Source organism: Cnephaeus nilssonii (genome assembly GCF_951640355.1).
Source record: "Cnephaeus nilssonii genome assembly, chromosome: 7".
NCBI classification, from domain to species: Eukaryota; Metazoa; Chordata; class Mammalia; order Chiroptera; family Vespertilionidae; genus Cnephaeus; species Cnephaeus nilssonii.
Window position 1 is genome coordinate 50,599,723 of NC_137078.1, and position 12,653 is coordinate 50,612,375.

A 12,653-nucleotide genomic window follows, 5' to 3' on the forward strand; every position below is an offset into this window, starting at 1 on the left:
ATTATTTAAAATTAAGTTACATTTTTTATTCAAACTTTTGTATAGGATGGTGGAGAACCAGATGTTAGGATGATTATTTAATTGTTTTATTTATAATATAAAGGAGAGAGTAAAGTGTGGAATCTTATAACCATTAGCCTAAAGTTTTATAGGTAGTGAATTTTATGGACAGATGACAAGAGAATGTAGGAAGGTTTCCAGAGTATGAATGATAATAATAGAGGCTATAGATTTCAGTAATTTATGGGCCTCTTAAAATTTTGTTTCAGTTTACCTTTTCAATGTTTTTTTCTTATTATTTTATAAATAATACACTTCAGCTTGTTTAGTATTTTTACATTTCTCTTCAGTTTCCTTGTTTATTCTTACCTGTTTGCCCCATGTTTTTCTTATGTAAATAGAGTATTATATACCTTTTTACATCTGCCCTGTTTCTTCAAGATGATTTCCATTGAGTTTAACCTTCTGATAACATTTACCGTTTTTTAAATATCACTCAAATTGCAACTTTAACATACATTTTATCTTGGAGTTTGTAGGGAATGGTATATTAATTGAAGCAAAATTGATTAGGCAAGAAAGAATTTGGAAATTCAGTGGTTATAGTGATAGGAACTAGCAAAGGGTGGCCAGTCTGGTAAGTACCTTCAAATTCAAGGAGTACTGTAAGCTCTATTCTCTGTCTATATGGCTAGCACCAATTGACCATTTGTACAATTTGTAGACTCATATGTACACAGGGGAAGAGGGTATGAAAAGTATGCCAACATTGAAATCGGGTCAAGTTGAGATAGAAAATTGGTCTTAATGTTGTCTCCCATCGGGTTTCAAAACCTAGGAGCTAAGTTGAAGGATTGTTTTAGTAACAAAACTTATACTAAAGACTGGATGGCTTGGGAAATAGCTCAAGGAAGATATCAAGTTAAAACTGGGAAACATTGCAAAAACACAACAGAGTGATGAATGATCAAGAATGAGATCAAAACATAAATACCAGGATTTCCCTGGCCAGGTTGCCCAGTTGGTTGGAACATCATCCTGTACACCAAAACGGTTGCAGGTTCGATCCCCAGTTGGGGCACATATGGAAGGCAAGCTATTAATGCTTCTCTCTCACATCAGTGTTTCTCTCTCTCTGTCTCTCTTTCTCCTCTCTCTTTCTCTCTCTAAAATCAATAAATGCTGACATATCCTTGGGTGAGGATTAAAAAACAACTGATTACCAGGATGAAGTGTTAGGCTATGAGCAAAGGAAATTAATAGGGAACTCTCATGGTAAGTACTGGTCTGGAAAGGCCTATTGTCCCCAACTTTAGGCTTAGAATTGGAAGGAGAGTAGAGTTTTTATGTCGGAGATTTAGTAGCTCCAGAGGAAGGAAAAGATAACTTCAGAAATAGAGCATTATATATTACAAACAGCTCTTCCTTCAGAAGAGAACCATTGCTGCATATTGTGAGAGATTCCAGTAGAAGGATTAAGCTTGGTAAAAATAACTATATTTGATCTTGGTTACTCTGAATCAGTCAGCTATTATTTGAGAGCATTGAATCTTATTCATAGATAGGGATAATAAGATAAAAAAGCACTGCTATGGATCCTCCCTCCAATGCACCTGCATTTCAGCACATTACCTTCTTTCAACAATTATGCCATCAGACAGTATCCATCTCAAAGTAGGCGCTAAAATGCCTTTGTTCATTCACCTAATGCCCAGCCCCAAATATCCTTCCTGGAATATGATCTTTACTTCCTTTTGTTTATGAATGAGATTATTTCAGCATTATACCTCATTATCTGTTTTCCTCTTTGCTTCTTGCAGCATTAACTAAAAGGATAAAGTTGCTGATGAGACTCAGAACAAAGGCTTGTTCTCTTTTAATATTCAGGGAAATTAATTTCTCTAATTAATTAGAATATTGCTGCTAATAGTTTTCTGGTATCTGTTTCTATTTAAATTTATTTATGTCCTATTTCCTTTGAAGGTGGCTGTTTTATATGAATGGTTTTTACTGTAGGAATAGAAGCCGCTTTATAGCAGGTTGTGTTTTATTTGTTTTTGACACCTTTTACCTAGCACAGTGATATGCACATAGGAGGCACTCAACAAAATATTGATTTAAAATAATATTTATTGCATCCACAATAAATATACTTCAAACTCTAAGGTTATTTTGTATTATAATTTATAACGCATGCCGTTATTTTCTGAAAATATTAATCTACTGTGATTCTATGAAAAGATAGCTAACAGAATTCTTATTATTGAGATTTTTATATGTGGGAAGAGAAGAATCTAAAGACCATAGGTTAAAAATAACATGCAAGTAAAAAATAAAGCATAGAGTGTAAGAGGATCTTAAAAAGTTATGAACTATGTAAATAAAATGGATTTTCTTGCCAGTATACTAGAACTCAGAACACCCTCAAAAATAGAAAAGGTAAAGAGGTTACTAGAGAAGGTAAAGGGGTTAATAGATACTGTGGTCATTATAATAAAATTTATTATCTCAGAAATGATAGAGGCTAATGATATAAACAGACTAATAATAAAACATCGCTTCTCGGCCTTTTGCCTAAGATCAAGTGTAATAATAAATTATGTAGGTCAATTAATCATAAATAATTACTGGGTTATCCTATCTAATAATAGACAAATATGCAAATTGACCATACCTCTGACACACCCACAAGCCACGCCCACCATCCAATCAGAGCGAGTATGCAAATTAACCCAAACCAAGATGGCTACAGCCACAGAGAGCAAGGTTTCCTAGGTCACAGAGGAAGCCAAGCTTTCCACCTGCCCTTGCCAGGCCTAAGCCTCCACTCAAGCTACAAAGTTTCAATTATAGAAGGTAAACAAATTCAAACAAATGGCGGCAGAATGGAGCTTGAGAGAGCAGGCCAGGGTTGCCGCCAGCAACAGGGGAAGCAAAGCTTTCTGCACACCCTGGCCGGGCCCACCCGCTTAAGGCAACAAAGTTTCAATTATAACCCCAACACAAATGGCTGCTGGCCTCAGAGGGAGCCCCAGGCTTGGCTCCGCTCCAGGCTACAAAGTTTCAATTGTAGAAGGAAAATAAATTCCAGATACCAGGGCCTCCTCTTGGGTTGCCAGGGGGCGTGGCCGGCCTGCAAACCACCACAGGCCCCTCGCTCAGGCCGCCCCACACCCCAAGGGAACCCCCACCTGATCCGGGACGCCCTTCAGGGCAAACCAGCTGGACCCCACACCTGTACCAGGCCTCTATCCTATCTAATAAAAGAGTAATATGCAGATTGACCATCACTGCAACACACAATATAGCTGCCCCTATGTGGTCAATGATCCTGCCCCCATGTGGACACAATATGGCCACCACAGATGGCCAGCAGGAGAGGGCAGTTGGGAGGCACCCAGCCTGCAAGGGAGGGCAGTTGAGAAGGACCAGGCCTGCAAGGGAGGGCAGTTGAGAGGGACCAGGCCTGCAAGGGAGGGCAGTTGGAGGTGATCAACCCTGCAGGAGAGGGCAGTTAGGGGTGACCAGGCTGGCAGAGGAGGGAAGTTGGGGGCAAACAGGCTGGCAGCGGAGTGGTTAGGGGGTGATCAGGCTGGCAGGCAGAAGCGGTTAGGGGCAATCAGGAAGGCAGGCAGGCAAGCAGTTGGGAGCCAGCAGTCCTGGATTGTGAGAGGGATGTCCGACTGCCCGTTTAGGCCCGATCCTGGGATCGGACCTAAACGGGCAGTCGGACATCCCTTGGGGGGTCCCAGATTGGAGAGGGTACAGGCTGGGCTGAGGCACACCCCCTCTCTCCGTGCACAAATTTCATGCACCGGGCCTCTAGTTAAGAAAATAAAAATGTTGTGCTGCATAGCCTTGATTTTTTCATAGCATGTTTCTTTAGCTACTATTAGTGGTAGGATACTTATATAAGGGTAATTGTTCTTACACACTATGCCAAGTAATTTCCCCCCCAAATCTTAGAAATGCTGATGTAATCTTGAAAATACTAGTTCAGAGACACCATTAAAGTTTTATACAAGATACACATTTTTTAAATTTGGTGCAAAGTCTTTATGTAAGAAATAGCATATATTCTCAACTTCTAAATATTTATAGGAAATGCATATACTCATTTTGCAAGAAAGATCTTAGTGGAGAATAGAGGTAGAAAAAAATATGTAAAACGCACACCTTTCCTTTTTAGTTTCAACTTTTGAGTTCAGTGAAATGTGAAAAACCTATCATACGTGTTTTTAGGTTTCTTGCTATCATATAGAGATCCATGATTATTAGAATTCATGAGCACCTAAATGCAAATCTGGAACTTACTGTCCTCAAGGCAAAATGTAATGTTTGCAGACTATCATTAACTAATGGTACACCTCAAGAGTTTGACTGTATTTTTTCCATCTTTAAACTTTATTACTGTATTTTTCTTCAGGGTAAAAAAAAATTATGGGTCCATTTTCACTGAAGTGGGCTGAATTTATGTATTCACCTCTCATCAGTGTCAAAAGGAATTGTGCCCATCATTCCCTGGACAACAGGATGAAAGCCTGTACTCAGATTGGACACTAGGGATATCAGCTGTACACACAAGTGTAAAGTTGACAAGAGAAATACACTTAGTTCATCCAAGCCAGCATATTTTAACAATTTGAAACTTGTATAACAATGTTCATGAAATTATTTACTTGCTCATACAAGAAAGCTAATATTACCATTTTTAAATCCAGTGAAATGTATCATCTAAAATTTGCTTTGCAAAGACTGCTAATGCAAAACCCTTTAAGCCCTCTTTTTCCTAATAACAAAGATAACAAAAACAATAAAATGACCATTCTTTACCACTTACTTAGAATGAATTTTTATTTGTTCCAGGTAAGAGAGAGTGGCTATGGCTATTTCAATATTGGCCTAAGCTTTGAATGACCAAGGTTTGTGTTTTAGAAATTGATAGGACTGAATTTTCTCAAAACAAATTTAGGTACTGTGTCTTAGAAAATAGTAACTATGAAATCACATTGCTGCTCTCTGGTCTACTTACGTTAGTTTTAGAGATATTCCAAATACGCATGGATTTTTGCTGACAGTATTCTCCTAGAAAGCTCTGAGAGACTCATAATAAATTGCAGGCATGTCCTTATATTTAAGTCTTTGTTTAATAAAATATAAACATTCAGACAATTCCTCCTTTAATAGTTTAAGAACCTAATATAAGGCTGTTTGTATATTTGGAAGTCCTGGTAAACTACTGTTTTGAGTCATTTTATCCAGCCATAGGAATATTGGACTTTATGTGAATAATAAGCATTTGTATTATGGCTGAAATATTTTTGATAAGACAGTAGAACTCAGGTTGTTAAAGAAACTGTGCCAATACACTGTGAAGTCACACAAATTGAGATCTGCACTGAATAATTTGTGAGCTGGCTAACAGGGTCAGTGCTAGTACTTTACTAAGCCTATCCTATATAATAAAGAGGTAATATGCAAATTGTCCATCACACCATCACACAGATGGCCACTCCCATGTGGTCACAAGATGGCCAGCAGGGGAGGCCAGTTAGGGGTGACCAGGCCAGCAGAGGAGGGCAGTTGAGGGGAACCAGGCCTGCATGGGAGGGCAGTTGGGGGTGACCAGGCTGGCAAGGGAGGGCATTTGGGGGTGGTCGGGCCAGCAGGGAAGGGCAGTTGGGGGTGATTGGGCCAGCAGGGGATGGCAGTTGGGGGCAATTGGGCCGGCAGGGGAACAGTTAGGCGTTGATCAGACTGGCAGGGGAGTGGTTAGGGGGTGATCAGGCTGGCAGGCAGAAGTGATTAGGGGCAATCAGGCAGGCAGGTGAGCAGTTGGGAGCCAGCAATCATGGATTGTGAGAGGGATGTCCGACTGCCAGTTTAGGCAGTCGGACATCCCTTGAGAGGTCCCAGATTGTAGAGGGTGCAGGCTGGGCTGAAGGACACCCCCCTCCCCGCCAGTGCACAAATTTTGTGCACCAGGCCTCTAGTAAATATATATTCCCTGAGTATGTGTATGTATACTACATATACATGTATATAGTTTATGTATCACATCATTCATCTATTATATAATCCACCCATTAAATAATCCACATTTTGCTCTAGCATTGGGGGAGGGGAGAATAATTATATGAATTTGAAATAGTCATTTTAATCCTTAGTATTGCAACAAAAGCTTATACAAACCAGCATTTACAAATATTCTGAACTTCAAAAATGAGTATATTATTCTGAGTTGCAGGAGGCTATAACTTCAACTTTAGAAAATATTGAGTCAATTTGATAGTTTATCAACATATGTTTACTAAGCATATTTAAGTTAATTATGATGTTTTACTTTAAAAATATAATTATGTAGAAGCCATAGCTTCTATGTTAACTTATTGAAATGTTTTCCTTATGGTAAATATAACCCTTCTTCAGATTCTAAACCCAAATTTAAAATGTATAAAGTCTTTAAAATGCTGGGAATGTTTAAGGTGTTTAGGGTATAGAAGATCAACCTAAACATTAGTAAACTGTTGGCTGTCCCTATCTGTTGCTTTTTTTCTCCTCAGTTCATAAATACCAGACAGTACTCAAATATGTGTAGAAATATAGACTCTTGGGGTATATATTGTACTCTTAAGAAAAAAAAGTATGTATTTTTCCTTTAGAAATCTCTGTTTAATTGCCCATCATTAAATTTTACGCCGTGAACTTGTGTCTTTTGGGGATTACTTGAGCAGCATTGAAAACTATTATTTTAAACAATTGAATTAATACTTGTGGTTTAATAAAAATACATAATTTTATCATGAGTGCGTGTAGCATTCAGCCTGTGCTTTTTACTGTGTTTTTCTCAGTTTCAATATCTTTCTCTTGCTTCTCATGTTTTTCACATCCACATAGAGGATAAGTCATTAAATTATGAAATATTTTTGAGAAGTATAGAATTTAAATATTCACCAAATAATAACTTCGTGCCAATGCCTAGCATAGTCACGGATATACTAGTTAGCACTCAATACATATTTGTTGAATAAACTAATAAAATTTCAAACTAATCAATATTTTTATTGCTGCCATTTGTGAGTTGGTACTGCCAACAGAGGTTGAAGAATTCAAAGTGGTGCAGGGATATTGATATAAGTAAACATAATCCCAGTACTCAGACAGTAAAATTTCTTCTACGGGTGAGAAATGTTCTTAACTATGATATAAGGTAGAATAAACTAGCACTTTGACAGTTCTGAACAAAAAAAAAATATTTATTATGTAGTGTTCATTATACTATTTTTAAAGAGTGATCTTTAGGTAAACCAGATACAGAATGATCCTCAATTATCACTATATAATATGTTAACTATTATACAAGGTAATAAATGTATTAGGAAAGATAGTATTATGAGTAGAATGGCAATGTCATAAAAGTAATAATTAATCAACTACATTTTTGGAGAGATTTTCAAAGAAACAAACCTGTACACTCTGAAACTTCCTCACGCCCTTTACTTTATCTAGATAGTATCAGTTATTATTATTCTTGAGCTAGCATTGTATTCTCTCAATTTGAAATTATAACCTACATAAATAGGGTGCTGAGATAGAGAATTGTAGGAGGAAGCCTACTTTTTACAAGATTGTCACAGAATGTTTTTCTGAGGAGATAATATTTAAAGTTAAGATCTGAACAGTAAGAAGTTAGCCATGCAAAGTAGAGGAAGGGGAGTGGTCTAGGCAGAGAGAAGAGCTTGCACAAGGAACTGAGGCATGCAATATCTTGTTTAATTTCAGTTGGGTTCAAGGACTGAATGAAATCCAGTGTGGCAGGAGCATAATACACAAAGTCTAGTAGCAATGAGATGAGTTTGGCTGTGTGGTCAAGGACCATATTTTGCTGTTTGTTTGGTTGGTTGGTTGGTGTTTTTTTGGGGGGGTTTGTTTTTTTTTTGTATCTTATAGTAAAGACTGAGCACCTTAGGCAGTCTATCAGAGGATTTAAAGCTAAAGAGAAGAATAATCAGATGTACTTTTAATAAATGTAAATGTCTTGTGAAAGCCAAGGTGAAGACTGAAACCTATAGGAGGCTATTTATGGTTGGAAGCAGTTTTTATAGTTTAAACTAGAAGTGAAGTGAAAATAGAAGTGAACAGATTTGAAATACATTTAGAAGGTAGAATGGCAAAGATTTTTGATGAATTATATTGTTAGGAGGGACAGACAAAGAGATTACTAAAATAGAGGAAAATGTCTAGAAGTAAGAAAATATAAAATGATGACATAACTTGAAGAGTTAAGAATAGGATTGATGGGTAAATTTGAGGTTGAAAAGCATTTGCAATTGGTTGTTACAGATTTGGTTGCAAAACAGTTGTCTATATTTTTTGTCCTACTTTGTTTAATAGAAAGATTTGAACCCAGATGAAAATAGAAGCAACATTATTAAAAGTTATATTTTGATAGTGTTGACGTTGTGTATTATATTAAAATTATTCTTGTCAACTGTAAGAAAATCTAACTATAAAAAGAATACATGAGCTCAAAAGTACCTACTTGTTTTTCTATCAAAAAGTATATTTTTGTCATGTAAATGTAAGAATTGGTTAGCAAAAAAATTTTTTAGTGAAAAACAAAAACTGAGATTTATTCTAAGACCAGTTTGTATCTGTCATGAGCATTCAAAAATTCTTGCACAGTGAGTCATCACATTGAAACAAATCATTTTCAATAAATAAATTAGAGAACATCTTCTCTAATAAAATGGTAATATGCAAATTAACCATCACTCCGCTACATAAGCCACGCCCACCAGCCAAGCCATGCCCTCCAGCCAAGCCACACCCTCCAAGCCAATCAGGGTGAGTATGCAAATTAACCCAAACCAAGATGGCTACAGCCACAGAAAGCAAGGTTTCCCAGGTAACAGAGCAAGCCAAGCTTTCCATAGCCGTTGCAGGCCTAAGCCTCCACTCAAGCTACAAAGTTTCAATTATAGAAGGTAAACAAATTCAAACAAATGGCAACAGAATGGAGCTTGAGAGAGCAGGCCAGGGTTGCCGGTGGCAACAGGGGAAGCAAAGCTTTAAAGCACACCCTGGCCAGGCCCACCCGCTTAAGGCAACAAAGTTTCAATTGTAGAAGGTGAATTAACTGCCACAGAAATGGTTGCCGCCCCGGAGGGAACAGCAGGCTTGGCTCCGCTCCAGGCTACAAAGTTTCAATTGTAGAAGGAAAATAAATTCCAGATACCAGGGCCTCCGCTTAGGTTGCCAGGGGACGTGGCCCGCCTGCAAACCACCACAGGCCCCTCGCTCAGGCCTCCCCACGCCCCAAGAGAACCCCACCCTGATCCAGAACACCCTTCAGGGCAAACCAGCTGGCCCCCACCCATGCACCAGGCCTCTATCTTATCTAATAAAAGAGTAATATACAGATTGATCATCACTGCAACACACAATATAGCTGCCCCCATGTGGTCAAAGATCCTGCCCCCATGTGGACACAAGATGGCCAGCAGGGGAGGGCAGTTGGGAGGCACCTGGCCTGCAAGGGAGGGCAGTTGAGAGGGACCAGGCTTGCAAGGGAGGGCAGTTGGAGGTGATCAACCCTGCAGGAGAGGGCAGTTAGGGGTGACCAGGCTGGCAGAGGAGGGAAGTTGGGGGCAAACAGGCTGGCAGGGGAGCAGTTAAGCATCAACCAGGCTGGCAGCGGAGTGGTTAGGGGGTGATCAGGCTGGCAGGCAGAAGCGGTTAGGGGCAATCAGGAAGGCAGGCAGGCAAGCAGTTGGGAGCCAGCAGTCCTGGATTGTGAGAGGGATGTCTGACTGCCCATTTAGGCCCAATCCCACCAGGATCAGGCCTAAACGGGCAGTCGGACATCCCTCCAGGAGTCCCAGATTGGAGAGGGTACAGGCTGGGTTGAGGGACAACCCCCTGCCGTGCACGAATTTCGTGCACCGGGCTTCTAGTCACATATAAAATTTAAAATATAGAAACTCAATGATATTTATTTAAATATGTATCTATTGTATGGTATAGGGATTTGGGAAGAAAATTGTAAATACAGGGGACCAAGACACATATTCAAGTGTCTCTGTTAAATTATACAATAAGGATGTTTGCACAAGTGGTCAGGTCAAGGTGGATATGATAATGAGTTCTCTATTTTAAAATTCTGCCAGCTATCACATATTAGAGAGTTTCTGTGGATTTTCTCTCAATGGATGAAGGTGGTGCTAGTCACCAAAACTAGAAGTAAGTATAGTAGGTTTAGAGGAAAGTTATGACTTCAATTTTCTTGAGTGTAAAATGTCTCTGACATTTTCTAGGTGAAAGAGCATAGCTCATGGTCATTATGAGTATGACATAAATTAATATTTATACAGAGCTTTAAAACAGTGACAAATGATAAGCACTATACAAGTATTCCATACACAAATATACAGAAGCAAACATCTCCCAAAGGAGATTTATTTGAAGATATATATTTAGAGTCTTCAGAATTAAGACCAATGGTTCTAGTCAAGGAAAGCATAATAGGAAGGTTTTTCAAAATACAAATGTATATCCCCTTCTGTGGCAGTCTGTTATTGATTACCTACCAATATCTGTCTTTGTCTTTTTACTTTTTGTAAGAGATACTCACTTTTACTTCAGGCAGCAAATTACGTAGCAAAAGGCTGTATTTCTTGCACTCTCCTTTGTAGTTATGGGTGACCAATGAGAAATAAACTAAAGTTATTTGAAAGGACGTGGATGGAAAGTTTCTTAAGACACATGGCCTGTATTTTATCATTTCACCCTCTTCTCCATATTGCTGACTGAGATACACACATTGTGTTTGGAGCTCAAGTAGCTATTTTACTCCAGAGTCAACATTGAGTATAGAAGCCAGGTAGATGCAGTAAGGTAGAGATGACAGATTTTTAAAGAGCCTGGGTTCGTGACCTTATGGATCCTCTGAATCACTCCTGGATGGACTGTGAAGGGAAAAAGGAATAACACAGTATTAGTTATTAAAACATTCCCAGCCACTTTACAGATATAGCCCAGTTTACATCTGAGAGTGGCCCATTCTCTGTGAAGCTCCTTTCGATATCTGTTCCTCCCACACATGTCTGATCCATTTGTACTTTTAAGACTTGTGATGATTCTTGTCCAATTTCTCTCTCTTTCTTTTTTACTGCCTTTTAGTGTTCTGTGAAGCAATTTTTCATCTCCTTTCTTACTCTGAATTTTCCTTTAGGCTTTCTGGGCAGCATCACTAAACACTCAATACTTCTCTGTTTATTTCTTATTTCTCCTCCCCCTTAGTTCCTTTAATTATGCCATCATCCTGAAATGTCCCCCTTTTGTTTAATGTCTCTTAGAGCATTGTCATTAACTCTTAATAGAAAAATAATTAATCAGAATAACACACAATGGCATTCTTTTCACCTTTCCTAACTCTGGCTTGTCTCACAGGTTTTTGTTGTTTTAAAATGAAAATCGATGATGTTTAACAAGTGAGAAGTCTTTGAGAACTCTAAAATATAGTATATGAGATTATCATTGGTGTCATTGCTTTTATTTTGTTTCCACAGAATATACTTTCTCCTGTTGATTTAGTAAGTTCTAATAAACAGAGAAAACATGTTTCCTGTCTTTTATCTGAACTAAAGACAAAAGATATTGGCAAAAAATCAAGACATCTCATTCAAAAAGGTTAGTTATATGAATTTTTAAATTATATTTGAAGAGTAGATTTTGATGAAGAGTAATTAAATTTTTCAGAAATTGGACATGTTAATTTTGATCTATAAATATAAGACTCCATGAGATTCAAGTTGAGCATTCTAGATAAAATATCCATATCTCATTTAACATTTTACAAATATTCAGATTATACAGTTATAAATCCTTCCTAATTCATATGCTTAGATGCTCCTCCTCTATTATCACAATAGAATTATATTATCACTATTTGGGGGTTAGCTAATATTTAATACTAGAAGCCCGGTGCACGAAATTCGTGCACGGTGGGGAGTTGTCCCTCAGCCCAGCCTGTACCCTCTCCAATCTGGGACTCCTGGAGGGATGTCCGACTGCCCGTTTAGGCCCGATCCTGGTGGGGCCTAAACGGTCAGTCGGACATCCCTCTCACAATCCAGGACTGCTGGCTCCCAACTGCTTGCCTGCCTGCCTGCCTTCCTGATTGCCCCTAACCGCTTCTGCCTGCCAGCCTGATCACCCCCTAACCACTCTGCTGCCAGCCTGGTTGAGGCTTAACTGCTCCCCTGCCAGCCTGTTTGCCCCCAACTTCCCTCCTCTGCCAGCCTGGTCACCCCTAACTGCCCTCTCCTGCAGGGTTGATCACCTCCAACTGCCCTCCCTTACAAGCCTGGTCCCTCTCAACTGCCCTCCCTTGCAGGCCTGGTCCCTCACAACTGCCCTCCCTTGCAGGCCAGGTGCCTCCCAACTGCCCTCTCCTGCTAGCCATCTTGTGGTGGCCATCTTGTGTCCACATGGGGGCAGGATCTTTGACCACATGGGGGCAGCTATATTGTGTGTTGCAGTGATGATCAATCTGTATATTACTCTTTTATTAGATAGGATAGAGGCCTGGTGCAGGGGTGGGGGCCAGCTGGTTTGCCCTGAAGGGTGTCACAGATAAGGGTGGGGGCTCC

The 12,653-nt window shown here is 39.2% G+C and overlaps 1 protein-coding gene across 1 annotated transcript in view; it reads left to right on the plus strand.

Annotated features, from left to right (window-relative positions):
- Nucleotides 1–12,653, plus strand: part of LRRIQ3 (leucine rich repeats and IQ motif containing 3) — a 93,193-nt gene that overhangs the window by 41,462 nt on the left and 39,078 nt on the right. The window contains exon 6 of the mRNA XM_079777686.1: nt 11,571–11,691. Coding sequence (XP_079633812.1) covers nt 11,571–11,691 — 121 coding nt within the window. The remainder of the gene's footprint in view (nt 1–11,570; nt 11,692–12,653) is intronic.